The following is a 20,166-nucleotide window of genomic DNA, read 5'->3' on the forward strand; positions in this document are numbered from 1 at the left end:
AAATTTTGATTTTTGGGGCCTGGGGACGAGTTTCAGCCAAAACGGACAAAGTATATTTGCTACCTAATACTAAATATTTGAAATGTTACAATTGGGCCTTCTAATAACGGGAAAATCTGAAGTTGAGCCCAGTGCGGTGCGCACGTTCGACTATATCGGTACTCAACATTTTTCCTGGATAAACCTTACAGAGCGCTCAGACGAGTATTATAAATGGATTTTTCTACTTTTATAGGAAAGCAGACTTCTTGAATTTTGGGGAAATGACGGCATCAATGAACTGCGATGTTACAATCACTCAGCCAACTATTTTCATGAAGCTTGACTCAGGTTTAACAAATGCGTCATTACCATCTTTTGAACATTCGCTTTAGAAATAATTTAATAACAATCTGATGCAAAAAGGACAATCAAGATGTTTCAACTTTTCTTTTCCTCAGGCTTCAACCTTTACCATCATTTCTGTGACTTTGTCAACTTGTATGCATCGCAACACATCAATGGCAGTTTCAATGAAGACATCAATATTGTTCACTGGGACCCTGTAAGAATGTTTTGTTCACTGGCACCCCGTAGGAAAGTTTTTTTATCCAATACTAAATTTAGAGGTACTTGTACAGTAATTTAGTATAAAAGAGAGTCCGAAAATGTTCATTTTGACTTCTCAATACATGAAAAACAACAAAATGAGTTTATTAGAATTAGAATATTTCGTACTTAAAACTAGTACTTCATTCAGGTCAAAGTTCTCTTACAAACTTGTCGATGCGTTTTTTATGTAAAAATTTTGCTAATTAAAAACAATTAAAATTAGAAAATGTTCAGTGTACAGTAACCTTATTATCAGAAGTGTCTTCGTCAATATAAGGAGGAATTCTAGGTATAAAGAAATGGATATTCCTTAAAAGATGGATATTCACCATCCCCTTCCTTATGAATCAGAAGATTTTGGAAAAGGAGGGAGTGCAAAAACTTCATCTCTTCATCTTTTCGAACACACCTAACAAATAGAAAAGAATTGACGATACCAAAAATCTTAATAGTCTACCTGCTGTTCTTGTTTCATTGTTAAATCAATGTGTCACTATGTTCTGTGAGATTAGTAATGTAGTATAAACTTAACTTTATTGTTATTGTTTCAGACAAATTCGAACTATTTCGATTTGTTTGAAGATGTTTGGCCAGCATTTTCAAAACATCCATTGAGTTATTTATCAAAATACAAAGGAAAGCGTGTAAGTAATTTGTTCAGTTAAGAAGCCGAAATGAATTGATAACAACAAATTAGCCTATTCTAGACGTCAGGCTTTTTTTTCTCGTTAATCATCAAAGTGGAACTCAGCAAGAAACGGAATGAAAAATTCCGGTTTTTGGTGAGGTATTCACTACGACAAAAAGGGCTATTCTAAAAAAACGATTCTACACCCGATGTTAAGAAAGTCAATTCATTCAAACCATTGAATTCTTTGGTCAAACTCCCCTGGAATTTTGACCGATTATTGAGGAGGTGATTCTTTGGACTTTTCAAGAAATGTTTTGCTAACTCCTGGGATATTTTAGGATTTTAGGGTATCCCCTAGATGGAAAACTCCCTGACATGGGGAAATAAAATTTTATTCTGGAATAGCTCAATGAAAGACTAATTTTAGTCAAAGCTTGTATAATAAATGGTGTTTTGGTTCTTACCCATATGCCATAATGGTTGGTATCTCACAATAATGTTTGAAAATTCTTCTCTATTTCTTACTTTAATAGGTGTGTTTCCAAGACGCGATATTCTCTCTCCCACCTCGGATGCCGTACGGATTGTTCTACAATATGCCTGTGGTAAACTAACTGAGTTTCAATGTATTTCTTTTATAACTGAAAATCAAAAATAATATTATGTGCTTTTCCCGCTTTTTAAGGTTTCAGATTTTGTATTTTATGAATGCTTCTATGTATGTTCCTTTGTGTCTCCAGCTTATCTTACCTGTAGCTTTTGTAAAGGCTCTTAAACACGAACATTGCGATGTGAGGCTTTTACTTTTAAATATTTTCTTGAAGGCCCTTCATTGTCACGGTTCAACTTTCTTTGAAGCTTTCAATGAACATTTAATGGATCGACTCGGAATCTCTCAAGATCAATTTGACGTAAGTGTTAATAATACATTTTCTTACTCTGTGCTACGCAGCCCGGGATCAATTTTTTTTATAGACTGGATGGTGCGATTAAGTGGCCTGGTAGTATATGGTAATATGCTTTTGCTTAGGCAGACTGTAAAACAGTCCGCCAGATTTTAGTTGTTTTTGGAAGGTAAAAATAGTATGAAGCAATGTTTTTATTTGAAAATCAGGGATTGAAAATCTGTTATTGATGTTTGTTTCTCATTTTTGATTATATCTTTCAACTCCAAGTAGCTTTATTGTTATTTGGATTTTTAACATTTTCTCTCAAAATGGTGACCCCGTCAAATGCTCCTAGTCTACTTCACTGGACTCAGCGTCGTAAAAAAATGTAAAAAAGCAAAGTTCAGCCAGAAGTAGACTCTAGTCTATGTGTTACGTTGTGTTTTATGGCATAACTTGCCATGGGTATTTTTGCACAGAGACGCACGAGAAATGATCAGATAAACAAGCGCCTTTTACGATCACTGGACGACCAACACATTTGTGCTATAGTGAAGAAATTAAGTTTTCTATGAAACTGCACTTTGAATTCATTCAATTGGAAATAATCTTGAATCTATTCATTTTCGGTTTATCTCACTTACAATTTATAATAGAAAGCCTTAGTTTTTTAACATTTTAACAGTTCAACGTGAGTAAAAATATATTGTTTCTTCAAAATCACATAATTTAGGTGTTTAATATCAGATGATAATAACTAACTTTATATTTTCTCAACGATACTCGCGTATCTGGTTCTATAAGAAACACTTTATAAGAACAATATGGCTCAAAAACGCATGGGATACCTGATAGAAGTAGGTATAAAAGCCTATATAACACCTTCAGTTTTGTCCTAGTAATGCGAATTTTTAACCATTTTGTGGCTCAAAGTGCAAAGAAATGAAGAACAGCTTATCTTCAACAGAAATTTATAGTTTTTCTTAAAAAGAGCATTGTGATATTTTCAAAAAAGTGGAAGTAGAGATTTTATTAACCATGGTTTTGATTTTTAGAAGGACATCGTACGCGTCACTTTATTAACAAGAAGCACTCAATACAGACGCATTTTAAACAGAGATGAGGTAGGTATGGCTGCACATATCTAACCCCTTTATTACTGCTTGATACCCCTTCACTGTGTGCTCATCGCATCCCCACTCTGCGGGGTCGAGGCTTGATCTGGATTCCGTTCCCTTTTAATGGAGGAGGGGGCAGAGACCTACTCTTTTCAGGTGGGGCTGTTGGTTTTGTAGTCGAAATTCTGTTGTTTATTTTTTCGAGTCTTTGTTCAAATCTTTTGAGAATGAAGGAATTTGTCCACCGTTAAAATTAATTGATTCAAACAAGTCATTTTTGCGGAACCGAAAACTGTAAACCTTCTTGTGTTAAGATCAAAAGCCAGGCGTTATATTCGATCTGAAGCCAGGCCGAAAAGCATAAAATTTGCTACAGGTGTGTCCAGAAAAAATAACACAGGATAATTTTCCGGTGCCCAAATTTATAGAATCTTTAGATACCTTGAACTCATTTACTCATTTACTTGTTTCTTTTAATTATGGTTGAATTTGTGATATTTTGGTTGGGAATTCTTTGTTGTGCATGATAAATTCACCATTTTCTTCTTAGTTGGTTGGTGCCATGAAAAGAGTCAAGATTTTGAACGTTACTGTTGTCGATTATAAATACAGGTACTATAAGGGCGTTTCCATTCTTTCATGCTTCGTTTGAAGCTCGGATGTTTGAAATCGATTTGACTGTTTTATAAAACAATACCTCACCTTACCTTCTTTTTTTAAACTCAGTTAAATCGCTCGCGTAAAATTCACTGCATAATACTAAACGATTTGATCGATAACTTCTGCTCATAAGTATCACGCCAGAAAAGACCATTATAAAAAGTTCATCTTTTTTTGATTTCAGAGAGATGCCATTCCTCGAACAAATGAAGGTAAGACCATGGAGTAGAATGATGTAATGTCCTTTTGGTTTGACTAAGAATTCCTGTATTAACGAAATCTTTACCGAACTATTTTTCTCTATTGCTTTTGTCAAGACAAGCTAAAATTCGCAAAATAGCGATTTTCTTTCATTCCCGATCCCTCTAGAGGTTTTAGTCCAGGCAATATGGGGCATGAGGTACCACCTTGACGGCGAAAAAGGTTTGAAACTGTTTTTGGGTTCAAACACATCTATATTTTGAGAATCGCGATGGTTTTCAGGCTACCAGGGGGCAATAACATTTTGGAGGGGGTGTTTCGAGGGTACGTGGCAATCGTTTTTGGAGCCGATTTGCCTGGGGTAGGGTACTGCATTTCAAGATATCTCATGAACTACATATCAAAACCTATTAAAACTTTGCAGGGTTTTAGATAAAGCATCAAGGATTGTGTGTGAAAAATTTCAAGATGGTAGCAAGAAAAATATGTATTTTACAGACCCGAATATCAAAATTTTGTGAAAAAATCTAATTTAAACAAAAAATAAAACTTTTAAGTTTTACACAGGGCCAAATTCTTCCATGAAATAGATGTCAATGCCTTCATTGTTCGTAGTCGGTATAGTTGTAGCATTGTGGAAAGTTTTATGGATTTTAGACGACTATTTTTTGATTTACAGTCCATTTATTTTGAAAAATTCGGTCAAAGCTGCCCCAAAATACAAGAAAAAATTTTGACGTTTTTCTTTATAGCTCAGCAAAAAGCCAAGCAAACCTCATTAAAATTTCACAGATGTTAGTTTTTAAGACCAGGAACATTCAAGTGAAGTTTCGAGATGGTGGGATGAAAAATGTGTATTTTACAGACCAGAATATTTCGAATTTTTCATAAAAATGAAGATCTCTCTCTAGTTTTGACACCTCAAACGTTGTCTGAGACTCATATTTTCAATTAATTGAAGCATTTTTGTTGATATATCTATAACTATATATACATTCTTAGTTTAGAAGTCTGACTTAACAGTTGTTAAGTGCCTTTGGTATTTTACAGACTACTTTTCTGGCTGCTTTTGATTTAAATAAAAATTGGATCAATTTGAAATATCTCAATTGTCATCCAGTCATGTAAATCAAGTTGAAATGCTTTTAAAATTTCATTATGTGTCGAAAATGCGTCTTCTCATTTAAATCAGATGATGAGACGATAGATGGAAAATGTACTTTACAGACCAGATATATAAAGCGTTACACGAAACCCCGCTACGTTGACTTGTGGAAGCAGACAAACAAATATATCCCTTAAACATTTTATTTATCTGATTGGTATTTTACAGACTAAGCCTTCCCTTTTTTGAGTATATCTATATAAAAGTAGCTGAAAGTGAATAAATTTAAAGTATTATGCTGCACTATCAAACAAGACTGACACAGTCAACATGTGTTTACATTGTAGCCGAAAAGACTTAATAATGACTCAAACTTTAAAGGTTTTATTTTTACACAAGTGTTCCCATTTCATATCAGACACATATTTCATAACGGGACAGTTTCTGCCTATTGTTCTATTAATAACGATAATAATAATAATAACGATATATTTCACAGTATCTCCAAAGTTTTACAATTGGCTCTTCACCTGGAAATTGAGTATGATAAATATATATGTAGCGTATAAAAAATATGATGTTCATTAAAAATACTGAGACCGGTTGTAACTAGAGACTAGAAGGCTAAAAGTTTGTAAAGCCAAGTACGTTCGATCAAATACCGTTGTAGAGTAATATGAGCTTGGCAAAAGTAGACTGAGTGAACGTAGTGCTAGTGGCTTGTGCAAGACCGGTGTAAAATGTATGTGTAAAAAGTTTGAATTTAGATTAAGCTATAAAATACTACAAAATTGATACAACTATTGATAACAACTAATAGAACTAATTCCTCCATGGACAGTAAAATAAAGTACGACCAGACCAGGAGGCTAGGTAGGCTGTTGGATCTAGGAAATTAGTAGAGTAAATACGATTGACGAGGGATGTAAGAGTGACACAAGAGTATGACTTGGAATTGCAGAATGTCCAGGAGTAGTAAATAAATAAAATATCATTAGAATAACTCAAAACTAATTAAAATCAAATAATTAAACAAATAGGGGATAGTTGCTCTAAAGAATAATGACCGGAGTGTAACTACTGCTACTGGCTACGGAATAGGGATAAGTTAATCAATACGATGGAAGATAACTAAGAGATACAAGGCGTTAAAGGATTTGGAGTTAGATGTGGCAACGTCCCAGCTAAAAACGATAAGCAATATGAAAAAAAATACTAAATAATGAAATATTTATTAAAAGTGAGAAAGTATGTTGTTATATAGTTGACGATCGTAAAGAATAGCTGAGTTGGTTATCACAAGGTTAAAACTCTCGCAAGTCTATTATAGTTATCAAAAGGATAGTTATTGTTAAATTGGAATCAAGTCATGAGCAGAGTAAAATCCCAAGTAAATAGCTGGACTTTGAGATTCAAGACATGAAAATACTTTAAATTCATACAAGGCTCCTAGCGAGACCTTGATCCAAAAAATGCCTTTTAGTTTCACTACAAAATATGTTATAATCTAATTCATCCCGACATTTTTGGGGAAGTCCATTGAATATACGCGAAGAGTCGTATTCAAAACTACCCATAATAATATTCGGACAAGCCAACATTGTGCCAGCGTGAACAGGGTTTCTCAAACCTTCTCGAGGTGTCTTTTTTTCCGTCGGAAGGAAAGTTGGCCAGTTATTAGAGTTGATGGATTTCCATGCAAGTTTAGCCATGCTAAATTCTGCTCTCTCGCGTATTGGTAACCATTTCAGCGAGATCACGTCTGATACGTTTGAGTAGCGGCCTCTCACGAAACTAGCGGTTGCGTTTTGTATCCGCTGCATCTGCTGGATGAGGTAGGATGGTGCGTTAATGAAAAGAGCATTGCTGTAGTCGAGCTGGCTCAATACAAGTGATTCTGCAAGCTGCTTCCGTAGATGGTAAGGTAGGTAGCGCTTGATACTGTGACACGGGTATTTTATCTGTGTATGAAAAGGCTGAATGTCCGACCTTAATTCTTCCTAAAGTGTCACGCGATCCGAGTTCAAACAGGTAGATTTCGCACGATCTATATATGAAGATATAGAAAGGCCAAGACACAAGAAACTGACAAGATAGATCTCCACTTTGAGATATAAAATAAAAAGTATTATTTTGAATTAGAACTTGTTACAAAGATGACGATTAGAAAATCAAATAAAACCTACTTAGTATATTAGTCTCTATCTTCCAGATGTGCGGTAAATGATAGCGTAATTCCGTTCAGACATAAGTCATCCGTTCGGACATAAGTCATCCGATGTGAACTGTAGTTGCAAGATCTTGTTGCGCTCTACTTCACGACCGTTCTCTCTTTCTCCGATCTTCTTCTTTTCCTTTCTTTTTCCGTCTCTTTTCTTCCCTCTGTCATGTTTTTGGGTCCTTTTATATCATTTGTCTGATATGCAATTTCACAATGGATTGCCGTTAGGACCCGGACGGAAGTCGTTTTGTGTATTATATAACGTCGTTTATGGGGCCTAGCGGAAGTGTCGTTAGCCCCCAAATTGATTTCCTGTTTTTTTGCAATTAATGTTTCTTATTACATGAAAACGCTTCATCACAATACGACAAAGTGACTTGAGTGTACCATATGCTTTAGACGTGGCTTTTTTTATATGAGCGTTCCATTTCATATCCTCACTAAACGTTATACCGAGGAGTTTGAATGTTTTGACACGTTCGATGGTTTTTTCGTCAAGCGATTTTATCTCGTATTCAAACTGGTGTCGTCTGGCCATTTGTTGTGTCGAGAATAGCACGGTTTTCGTCTTTTTCGAATTGAATAGAAGATTCTGGGTTTTCGACCATCTCTGGAGATCTTTGATGTCGTTGTTGATTTTTTCAGTGTACTCTACGAGGTGTTGGGGTCTTGTATGACGATACAGGCTGGTGTCGTCTGCATATTGCATACACTCCGCATCAGTATTTATTGACATGTCATGAACGTAGATATTAAATAGAACAGGGCCGAGGATACTTCCTTGGGGAACACCATTTAGTACGGTAAGACTGTTCGATTCCTTGTCATTGATCTGTACGAATTGTAGACGGTTCGATAGGTAACTTGCCATTAGTAGCAATGCAGACTTTGAAAAGTTAAGTTTATGAAGTTTTTCAATCATTATTTCGAAATCGACTGTGTCAAATGCTTTCGAGAAATCGGCCATCACAGAAAGAGTGACTTCACCACTATCCATCGCCTTGATGATATCACTCTTGATTTTCATACATGTTGTGATCGTACAGTGTCCTTTTCGAAATCCAGACTGGTGGTTGGATAGAAGTTTACGGGATTCGATGTGATCGACCATTTGAAGCATTAGAATTCTTTCGTATACTTTTGAAAGGATTGGGAGAATGGATATCGGTCGGTAATCTGACGGTTCACTTGGTTCATCGACTTTCGGAATAGGCGTGATCTTCGAGATTTTCCATTGGTTTGGAAAAACGTTCTCCTCGATTGCAGTGTTTATTATGTGACAAATTGGACTGGTGATTTCGTTAATACAAAGTTTTAAGAATTTCGAAGGTATCTTATCTTGTCCGGTGGAGCAATCATTACGGAGTGAGAGGATTGCTTTTCTTACGCCCGAGTAGGTGGTTTTAGAGAAGCTAAATGTGTTCGGATTATCAGGAAGTGTATCAATCAAGTTTCGCAACGTTTCTTCAGGCTTAGGTACAGAGTTCAGTAGCCTTACTGCGGTTGTGTTATAATGTTCATTAAGTGCGTTTGTTCTCCACTATTTCTCGTCTTAGCTTGGAGTGGTAAAGATATAAAGAACAAATCTTAATTTAATTTTGGAATCATATTGCATTGAACACGACTAACTGAGATAATATATACGTATATAATATAACACCTATAAGTGAAAAGTAAAGCGATCATTTATTTTATCTTTTGAACATCACGCTCATATGATATAAAAGTTAAATGATTATGGAACGATCGACCAGTGAAAAATACTGAAGCATAGTAACACCATAACAATCTGGTTAACACTAAAACAATGATAATTTTTCCGCTTTTCAGTTTACAACAAGAATTCCAAAAATAAACTCGTAAAAATATAAAAAATAAAGTTTGTGACGAAGCATGTAGCGTAAAACCCCCAGTGGCTGTTTATTCTGGAGGAAACATTATCTCCGAACCGATGGCATCCGTCACCCCAACCTTCGGAGGTTAAAGGTCTTCCCTCCCTTTACGTACAATTTGTTAAACAAAAATATTTCTACATTTGTAAATTTTCGGTACTAATCGTACATTCAACGTTTGTTCGAAACCACTTCTTCACAGATTTCGTTGTCTTTGTTTCTTATCGAACGGGCCGTAGAAATTTGATCGTCTCGGTTTACACATATAAGAAAAAATTAGGAAAAAAGAGTTAAAAAGGTTAACTTAACTAATCTCAGTTAGCGCTCTTCTGCAAATGCGAGGATTATCAGAATCGAAAGGTACCATTTTAAATATATTTTCAACGCATTGCGCGCAGCTTGTCCCAATCTGCGTGCATAAGATATATAAAGCAGCATAAGGCGCTAGCCTGCGAAACCGTTGAGAAACTCGTTTCTCGTCTTTCTTCGATCGCCGAGAAACACGCTTCTCCACTATTTCTCGTCTTAGCTTGGAGTGGTAAAGATATAAAGAACAAATCTTAATTTAATTTTGGAATCATATTGCATTGAACACGAGGAGAAAAAAGACAAGAAACGCAAATGTTGTAACTACGTAACGTTAAGTGCCAAGGTTACTAGGAAATTGGAATCTTTTAGCATGACGAATAAGAATAAGATCTGAGGTTAAAGGTTCCTTGCTGTTCTTCTTTGAATTTAAGTTTCTGCTAGCATTGAAATTTCTATCACCTTCAAGCGCAAGTTTCACTAGAGGGTTGTCTGTAGGAGAATAAAAACCTGAGGAATGATGGCCCCAACGAATGCAGCGGTCAAGGCTCCTTCTGTAGCACCAGAACAAGTAAGGTCATAAGATCAAAAATATAGAAAAAATGTAAATGTAACTCTCATACCTTGTAAGGTGGTATGTGCAACGAGGCATTGATACCACGATCAACAACAAGCGATATATGCAACGACGGCAGGGATATCTTTCAAAATAATAGGCGCAACGAGGCAACCATATCTCTAAATAGATGTGTGCAACGAGGCATTGACATCTCCAAGTTGATATGTGCAAACGTGGCAGTGATATCCAAAATTGTTTCAACTCCGTAATTTAATTGTAACGTTTCGTACATGAAAAACAAGAGAAAGCAGAAATTAACACCTGTCTTTGCCACCTTGCAAGGTTCTTTGTAGAAGTTTGAAAATCGCTGATCGTCAAAATCTCAAGAATGACATGTAAAGAAAATAAAAATCTGTTCCGAAATAAATGACAATAAATCCTGTGTAGTTGCCTCTGAATGGTAAAGAAAAAATATAGAAAAAATGTAAATGTAACTCTCATACCTTGTAAGGTGGTATGTGCAACGAGGCATTGATACCACGATCAACAACAAGCGATATATGCAACGACGGCAGGGATATCTTTCAAAATAATAGGCGCAACGAGGCAACCATATCTCTAAATAGATGTGTGCAACGAGGCATTGACATCTCCAAGTTGATATGTGCAAACGTGGCAGTGATATCCAAAATTGTTTCAACTCCGTAATTTAATTGTAACGTTTCGTACATGAAAAACAAGAGAAAGCAGAAAATAACACCTGTCTTTGCCACAGTGCAAAGTTCCTTGTAAAAGTTTGAAAATTGCTGATGGTCAAAATCTCAAGAATGACATGTAAAGAAAATAAAATCTGTTCAGAAAAAATGACAATAAATCTTGAATCGTTTCATTCATCAAATACAATGTATAAAGCTAGCGAATAAAAACTCGCAAAAACATCAAAAATACACAGTTAGAATTGTTAATAAGGTAATGGTCAAGTGCAAGAAATTGTTTAAAAAAAGGCAAGAAAATTGTGCCATTAGGTGTGAGTAAAGGCCAAAAATAAGCAGATAACCATAAAGCGACAAAAGAATTCCCCCCTTGACAATTCTCCCAGTATTCTGAAGTTGATAAAAGGACTTATTATTAACGAAAGAAGTATAGACTTTCCTCAACACTAATAAAAAATTCAATTAAAAAAACTTAATAACAAGTAACCATAATAATGAGAAAATGTCTTTTTGAAACACTTTCAGTCTTTTAATTTCTTTTCCCACTTTTGGATGACGATGATTTATGTTTTGATGTAGAACTAGAGGAACTTGATGACGTTTTTGATGATACAGGAACCTGAGGTTGTTCTTTTTGAACTAAAGGACAATAACTGGCATAATGTCCCATGCGTCTGCAGTTAAAGCATTGAATTTCGTTTAAACTTTGAGTGAAAGAGGATTCCTTGTGTGCTTTTTTCTCTGTTTCGATTCTCGATCTGAATTGCTCGAACGATTTTCTTGCTTCTTTCAGATGTTTCTCACTGAGGTCCCCAGTCGAGAGAAGAAGGTTTTGTTTGTAGTGTTTACGACACCCCATCCTTCCTTGTCTGCTAATTTGATAATGGAAATTCTGTCTTCTAAAAGTTTCTTACCTTGTTTCATAAATCCGGTTGCTGAGTTGTTGTCACCTTTTTCAAGTGCATCCAGAGCGTCGTCGACATTTTCCAAAACATTGATTGTATGTTTGAATTGTTCATCGTGGCCCTTTTTGTCAAATTCAGTTTGGTCGTATGATCTTTTTCTTTCTAATCTTTGTTGTAACTTTGCCACCACGTTTCCTTCCTTGTTTAATTCATCCTCGACAATTTTCTTGATTTGATCTTGAAGCTCTTGATTTGCCATTTTGCTTTGGTTAACTTAACTAATCTCAGTTAGCGCTCTTCTGCAAATGCGAGGATTATCAGAATCGAAAGGTACCATTTTAAATATATTTTCAACGCATGCGCGCAGCTTGTCCCAATCTGCGTGCATAAGATATATAAAGCAGCATAAGGCGCTAGCCTGCGAAACCGTTGAGAAACTCGTTTCTCGTCTTTCTTCGATCGCCGAGAAACACGCGGTCAGCGTCAATACTCTTTGGGTTTGGATTTAAAATCCGGTAGATGGCATTCCAAACTTCTTTCGGGCGTCTCGATGATAGTGCTTTTTTATAAAAGTTTGATTTGGTATTGCGTATGTGTTTCTTTACTTCGTTTCGGACTTTACGGAATGCACCCCATGCTTGTTCGTTATGGGGTCGTTGATGTGCTCGAGATCGTAGTTGGTCACGCTCGCGGAGCTTAGCAGATAGATTAAGTTCTTTCAGCCATGGGGCCGGTGGTCTCGTTATTTTGCATTTGACAAGTGGTGCATGTTCGTTTAAACAAGATAAAAACAGTTCATTGAAACAGTGTACCTTGTCCTCTGATGACTCAAGTCCGTAAACGGCTGCGAAGGGGATTTTCTCAACATCAGATACAAATGAAGCGGCGTTGAAATTGGTTTCGATTCGGATATGTTTGTATCGTGGCTCGAAACGTGGTTTCTTGACGTCGAAAATGACATAAGGGCCGTCGTGATCACTGATTTCTATTATGCTGAGAATGTTTTTCTATTCCTCTTTCTGACCAATCTTGCTCCACATACGTGTCAATCCAATGGGAGAAAGTTTGTGAATTAAAATTGATGAGTAAGCAAACGATATCACTCTTATTTTAAAAAGAAAACCTTTAAGTTTAATAATCTTGATAACTATTAAGCTTGTATTAGTACTAGTAGGACAACCTAGATTAGTAGGATACATGCAACATTCAAGGTGGCGTACAGTACCTTATCTAAATTCCAGATCAAAGCCATCGGTATCGGCACTTTAAGCCAAGCTTGACATTACTTTCTAGGCTTTAAAACCTTTTCCTAGTTCTAAAGTAATACAGTTTTTCGTCGATATCTTTAAGACACTACTAATGAAGATTTTGCTGTATCAACTTAAAGAGAGTATGGTGGTATCCGTAACCCAGAAAGATCAGTAAAATTTGTACTTTGGGCCTTATACTGCATCAGATGAGAAAATTTTTTGCATTTATTGGTTATATCCGAACAGACCCTGGTTGATCCACTAAGTTGTACGAGAGATCACATTCACAACATCACTTTAGATTAGAGGGTTGAAATGGCGATCTGATACGAGAGATTTATCTGGGAACTTGTGGAAAAAAGCCTTTTTTATGCTGGTTTTGAAAAGGTTTTCAATTCTCAGCATAAAAATCTAAAGAAGAAAGTAGCTTCAGTCTACGCTAGATTATGCGGTTGATTCTCACTCAGGTCTTTTTATTCGAATCAATTTAACCAAGACGGGATGGGATGTTGCTTACGCTACGCTAAACTGTGTAATGGCTACCTCCAACTTTTATACGACCACCTTAGACCTGCATTGCTGAATCACATTAACTGATGACTACTATGCATCTGATCGCCGAACTCCTTGAGACAACGTTGAGATGTGCTTCTTTCTAAATCATTATCTTCCCAGGCGAGCAATGAGGAGAATTCGGTAGTAGCGGTCAAGGCTTGTTAACCTGTACTATGACTCACCCATTGAGTTTCAAGCCCGAAGGGCTAGAGGTCAATCTCTAACCTTTCTCAGGCAAGAAAAATTGAAGCCTTAAAATATGCGCCGCATTTTTGATGACGGATTGAATCTAGCTATTCCTTTGTTTTTGAGTGATATATTTTTCGAAATTAAGCGGTAAATTTTAGTTTCAATCTGTCATTTGTGTAAAAACCAGGCGGGTCGCTCAAGGCCGCGCAACTTTGGTAGGATTTGTTGGCTTCAAATCCTACCAAAGAGATTGACCTCTAGCCCTTCGGGCTTGAAACTCAATGGACTCACCCCTACACACCAAACCAACTGAGCTAACAACCACTAAGCTAATCATAGCCACCAAGTCTTAAAATACCCCTTAAAAGCAAGAGATTGTCAATCCCATTGGATACTTTTCTTAACCTTATTCGCACAGATTCAATGGGTCGTTGAGACAGGGATCTTCTAATGATCAAATCTAAAATGATATTCAATTTTGGTTCTTTAAAACCATTCAACTTGCATTGAAGACGATTGTCTCTTGTTTCCCTGTAAAAATAATAGCGAGTACCAATATTGATAGCGCAACATTATTCTTGGTAAGTTTAAACTTAAGATTGTATTTCTCAAGGCTAAAAGAGATGTTCTAGATGATTCACGTGCACGGTAGAAATATTGACATAATAAGACCAGCACGAATGATCGCCGTAGGTCTTTTGAATCGAAAAAAGGTTACTGAAAATTTAAAAAATTGGGTGAATAATGATATTATTGGTCATATCTATCCTACAGTGTGTCCGAAGGAAAGTAGAATAACAAATCCTCAGAATTCATAACACTAACGTTTATTCTCGATTTTTCTATTAGAAAAATCCGTTATAGCAACAGATCCTGAGGATTTTTTTGTACCAATCTGTTCCCCTTTTTTCCAGATACACTCTACTGTTTGCTTTTTACATTATTTTTGGCATCTTTTTTGTAACAGTAAAAAACACCTCAAGGAATCAAGATGTGGATCCAGATAGCAAAGTTTCGAGATGACGAGTGTTAGAGATAACAAGCGCTTTTAGCCTGAATTTGCTTGCCAAAGATATAAAGTGCTTTAGGGTACGTGCATCAACTGCTCGGGATATGTATTTTTGGTAAGCTTGATGAAGTCAAATGTATGCTTACGATTATCATTTCACTATTTAAAGTTTTATTGATGGAAAATGCCGTATATTTTCTGGTCTTTAAACTATTACATTTTTCCAATTTCATCTAATTCAAAATAAACAGAAACGCATTTTCGACACATGACAACTTTAAAAGCGTTTCAACTTTGATTTACATGACTTGATGACAAGTGAGATATTTCAAATTGAGTCAATTTTATTTAAAAAATAATAAATCAAAAGTAGCCAGAAAAGTGGTCTGTAAAATACCAAAGGCACTTAACACTGTTAAGTCAGACTTCTAAACTAAGAATGTATATATAGTTATAGATATTATCAACAAAAATGCTTCAATTAATTGAAAATATGAGTCTCAGACAACGTTTGAGGTGTCAAAACTAGAGAGAGATCTTAATTTTTATGAAAAATTCGATATATTCTGGTCTGTAAAATACATATTTTTCATCCCACCATCTCGAAACTTCACTTGAATGTTTCTGGCCTTAAAAGCTAACATCTGTGAAATTTTAATGAGGTTTGCTTGTATTTTTGCTGAGCTATATAGAAAAACGTCAAAAATTTTTCTTGTATTTTGGGGCAGTTTTGACCGAATTTTTCAAAATAAATGGACTGTAAATCAAAAAATAGTCGTCTAAAATCCATAAAACTTTCCACAATGCTACAACTATACCGACTACGAGCAATGAAGGCATTAACATCTATTTCATGGAAGAATTTGGCCCTGTGTAAAATTTAAAAGTTTTATTTTTTGTTTAAATTAGATTTTTTCACAAAATTTTGATATTCGGTTCTGTAAAATACACATTATTCTTGCTACCATCTTGAAATTCTTTACACACAATCCTTGATCCTTTATCTAAAACCCTGCAAAGTTTTAATAAGTTTTGATATGTAGTTTATGAGATATCTTGAAATGCAGTACCCTACCCCAGGCAAATTGGCTCCAAAAACGATTGCCACGTACCCTCGAAACACCCCCTCTGAAAAGTTATTGCCCCCTGGTTAGCCTGAAAACCATCGCGATTCTCAAAATATAGATGTGTTTGAACCCAAAACCAGTTTCAAACCTTTTTCGCCGTCAAGGTGGTACCTCATGCCCCATATTGCCTGGACTATTTACAAGGACCGGCAAACGAAGTACATTTGATAACATACACGTATAGTACTTTAAGAAAAGTGATCCTTTACTCTATGGAGCATTTTTGGTTCTCTTTGGTTCAAACGAAGAAACGAAGGATTATGTTGTATCTTACTTGTGTTTCAGAGATCGCACAATAGTGATATCTTAATCGGCATGCATGGTGCAGGATTGACACATTCACTCTTTCAACCACACTGGGGTGCTTTATTTGAACTGTAAGTAAAAATCAAATGCGATACATTCATTGCGTTCTAAAAGAATGACTTTGCACGTTTGTCAGTCTTGTATTTCACCATGCATTAGACCACTCCATCCAGATAAAGCTGGTTATTATTTGGTTTGCGGCGAGGTAGGCAAGTGCCGCCTTACTTTCTCAGAGTAAGTAATATCATAACAGATCATCCATTCTGCGCATACCACGCTCTGCTCTAAAGGGATATGGCGAATGTAATGATCGGACCTGGTTGTTCAGTCAAAATAATCAAAACATGATTGAATTCTGATTTCGGTGAGATTGTTTTGCTTTAGCGTATCACCGCGCTCAAAAGCTCATTTACTTTAAATGCGAAAACTAGACGAAAAAGATTAGAGTGGTGCGTCAACCTGGGCAGATTCCCTTACGGAGCCCTGGTCTTAGAGTGAAAACGTGTCGGAGATTACAGAGTGACTGAAACCGATTTTTTACGAATTTTGATTCCCTCGGGATATTCAAATTGTCTGTGGAAGAGCTCATTATTTTTGCGCAATATTTTTAATTCTTTTGCTTTTCCAGTTATAATACAGAAGATCCGGATTGTTATCGCGATCTAGCAAATATAAGGTAAAAAATTATCGTAAGGAATATTATAAGTCTTTAGTATATTTGATCTTCTTATTCGAAGATGTTCTTCTTGTCAATTGTCACTGTAGACACACTCACAATATCTGGTTCAGTTTAGCTTCGAATCTAAAGAATCATTTCATGCCAACCCGACGCCGAGCATGGCTATAACAATACTATGATAATTTAAAAACTTACCTTGAACGGCCCTGACCAAAACATGTTGGAAATTTCTAGCATCTAGTGATATTTTTGTCTCGATCCTCCGTTCGATATATAATTTAAAAACTTTCGATTGATTGGTGCGATACACTCTTTTTGTTTTATAAGCATACGGTAAATTTCGGCTGAACCTCACTATGCTTAAGTAAGGCTCAATTTTGAGCCTCGACTATGCCTAACCCTATGCTTGGTAAAAAAATTATGAAGGGGGGGGTAAGATTTTTCGAGCATTTTCCCCTCTCTTTAATCTTGAGAGAAATGAAGACATTCAATTGTTTTCGAATGTTTACCATATGATATATGATATATGACTCTTTCTTCTGTTATTTTCTGAAGCTTTGGAAATTATGATTCTAAAAATTTCTTTGGCTGAGCCTCAAGTTATGCTTAGCATATGCTTAATTTTTCTGGAAATTTGAGCTTCAGTATGCTTATAAACGTTATGCTTATAAAACAAAATGAGTGTATTGACCTAACTCTTTTTCAATCTTTGCAGAGGTGTTGAATACTTCACTTGGGAGAATAAAGAACTTCTGTTCCAGCAAGATAAGGTACGAGATATGTTTTTTTTTACTCCCTCAAACGCCCTTTCTTTAACTATAGATACGATACAAAATATTGCACCCATTCTTTGGTTTTCCGTATACAAATATGAAACCCGGAAGTATTTCCAGTGTGCGCATGAGATGTATCCGGAAAAATTCAATATTCAAAACAAGAGCAGTGTGCATATCCCGAAGAGTAGAAGTTTTACGCTCGAAACGAAGGAAGATATGAAGTAGCCTAATTTAAATATGTATACCGATCACGCTTTTTTACTAGATAAGAATATAGATAATGTTTTGGGATGATTTTTAACGCTTTAGATTCTGCTCGTTAATTTCTTTTCTTTTTTTCCTATGCAGGGCCATCATCCAACTTTAGGAGAACATCCCAAATTCACAAATTATGCTTTTAATGTTGATGAATTTATGAGGATATTAGGGAAAGCTGTAAAAGGGGTTCTTAAGAGACGCCAGGAAAGAACAGAAATCTATTAACTTGGCCCAATCATTTTGATGGTAAAACTTGTGAGGTGTTCTGTTGGAAAGATCACATGAGAGACTTTTTACTGACGGTTTTGTTATTTGTGGTGATATTTTTTATAGTGTATAAATTGATGTAAAACTATTGTAAATACATAGGTAGAGAGTTTTCTATTAACCAATTAATTATAATGAAATATAATTTTTAAAATTAAATACCTATCTGTCAATATTTTCCATTTGAGTTCTTGAAAATTTTGTTTATAAGTTAATATGATAAGTTTTCTTCTAACATTTTATACAATTTTGCTTGTTTTTTTCCTTTTTTAAAACTCACCCCTTTTTGCACTGTAATTGACGATTAAAAAAGAATGTGAAATAATTTTTGTCATTGTACGAATGATAAGAATTATCTTTTGAAAGTAGTGGCACTTATAACATTTTTAAATATTTCCCGCTTTCCAAAAGGGAAATATTTATTAAAACGGGCTTTCTCCATAATTTCCCGTGTCAAAACGCCTTCCGTACGCCCTGACTGACGCCCGTTTTTATTTTCACAGCGAAAGATGCATCCAGTGAATTATAAGTAATGCATCATGATTCAAGTCGACTGATAAACTATATATATAATATATGTTACAAGTTCCTTACGGATTCTCAAGCCCAGTTATAATAAAACTATTACATGTTAGTAGCAGACCCGACTGGCAATTGTTATGTAGCAGGTTGAAACATGAGTATTTGCTGCTAGAAAGATGCAGTTTGTTTTCAAGTTAAAATCTTTAAAATAAATCAAACTGTGTGGGTTTCTTTACTTCCAAACAACCTACCAATAGTTTTGGAACACTCCATAAAGGGAGATGGCTGTTCTTGTGGATTGACTTTCTGGTTACCCCATATAAACACGATGTGACATGAAAGTGAAGAGACTTGTTGGTTTTTTGATTTGTTGGTTTTTGTTTGATTTCTTGACTCATATATCTCATGGCAAATGGGATAGCAAATGACTTTTCATGTATTGCTTGGCTTTACATATGATACATCTAACTTTGAACCCTCCAGAATGTTGAAAAAAGCATTTTATGAGATAAGTTTCGATTGTGATTGTAATTTTCATGGAAATTTTTAATCGACAGATTTGACTTGGCGTCAGTTTTGTTTGGTTGATAAATCTTTAGCTTTACCATGACCGTGGGATGATTTTCAATAAACTTTGTTTGTTATACACAGTTTTGTTTCCTACACATGATGACTCCAGCCATGATTGGTATCAGAATTTTGGAAAAAAAACATCTTACGACGACGAGAAATTGTTGATAGAAATTATATTGACTTATTTTTACAATTTTGGTGGTGTGGGTTTTGTTGTTGTTAACACCCGTGGGATCCTGTTAGGGTATCTTGATTGTTGTTTGTTGGAATTGATTACCAAAAAAAAGAGAACCTTTTTTTGATAAATACTTTATTTTTTTCATGAACCGTGTGGATGGTTGACATCTTTCTCTAGTCTTGTAAACCAATGCAGTGTCTGTTTTCAAATCTTGAATTCTCTATACCTACTGAACTGAATTGAAGCTCTGACTAGCTCTGTTTAAAGCTATTTAAATGCTTTAAAACTTTGAGGCATATTCTTTTCTTTGTTGCTATTAAAGATAGATTTTTACTTTGTCCTAATGTAAATTTATTGTAAAGTTTTAGTTTTTGAGTTTAGTTCATCTGCAGTAGTATTTTTTCAGTAATCCTTAAATCTTGTGAATAAAGTAACATTTAACCAGACTTATTGCCCTCATTATATTCAAATTTTTATTTTTTTTAGGACTGATGAGTACATATTTTTAAATACCAAAACAAAGCAAACAACATGCCAGTTCTTTCTGGACAAATATATATGTATACTTTATTATGTGTGCTTTGATTTCTATTTTAATCAACCCTCTCAACTGCTGATCTTTCAACTATCATTTAGGAGTATAGAATGGGCTTTCATAGTACCATTTTCTCTAAGTATTTTTTACCAC

The 20,166-nt window shown here is 35.3% G+C and overlaps 1 protein-coding gene across 1 annotated transcript; it reads left to right on the top strand.

Annotated features, from left to right (window-relative positions):
• Positions 1–235: 235 nt before the first annotated feature.
• LOC136799240 (EGF domain-specific O-linked N-acetylglucosamine transferase-like) lies at positions 236–18,364 on the top strand (the record flags this gene model as incomplete). The annotated part of the gene is given in 12 exon segments (XM_067055928.1): positions 236–330; positions 441–544; positions 1,143–1,235; positions 1,756–1,827; positions 2,047–2,133; positions 3,165–3,233; positions 3,778–3,839; positions 4,072–4,099; positions 16,205–16,296; positions 16,854–16,901; positions 17,620–17,674; positions 18,029–18,364. Coding segments are annotated over 12 exon segments (940 nt in total), but the record flags the coding sequence as incomplete, so codon positions are not given.
• Positions 18,365–20,166: the final 1,802 nt, after the last annotated feature.

The sequence above is a fragment of the Clytia hemisphaerica genome, unplaced genomic scaffold (assembly GCF_902728285.1).
Source record: "Clytia hemisphaerica strain Z4C2 unplaced genomic scaffold, Clytia hemisphaerica genome assembly, whole genome shotgun sequence".
NCBI lineage: Eukaryota > Metazoa > Cnidaria > Hydrozoa > Leptothecata > Clytiidae > Clytia > Clytia hemisphaerica.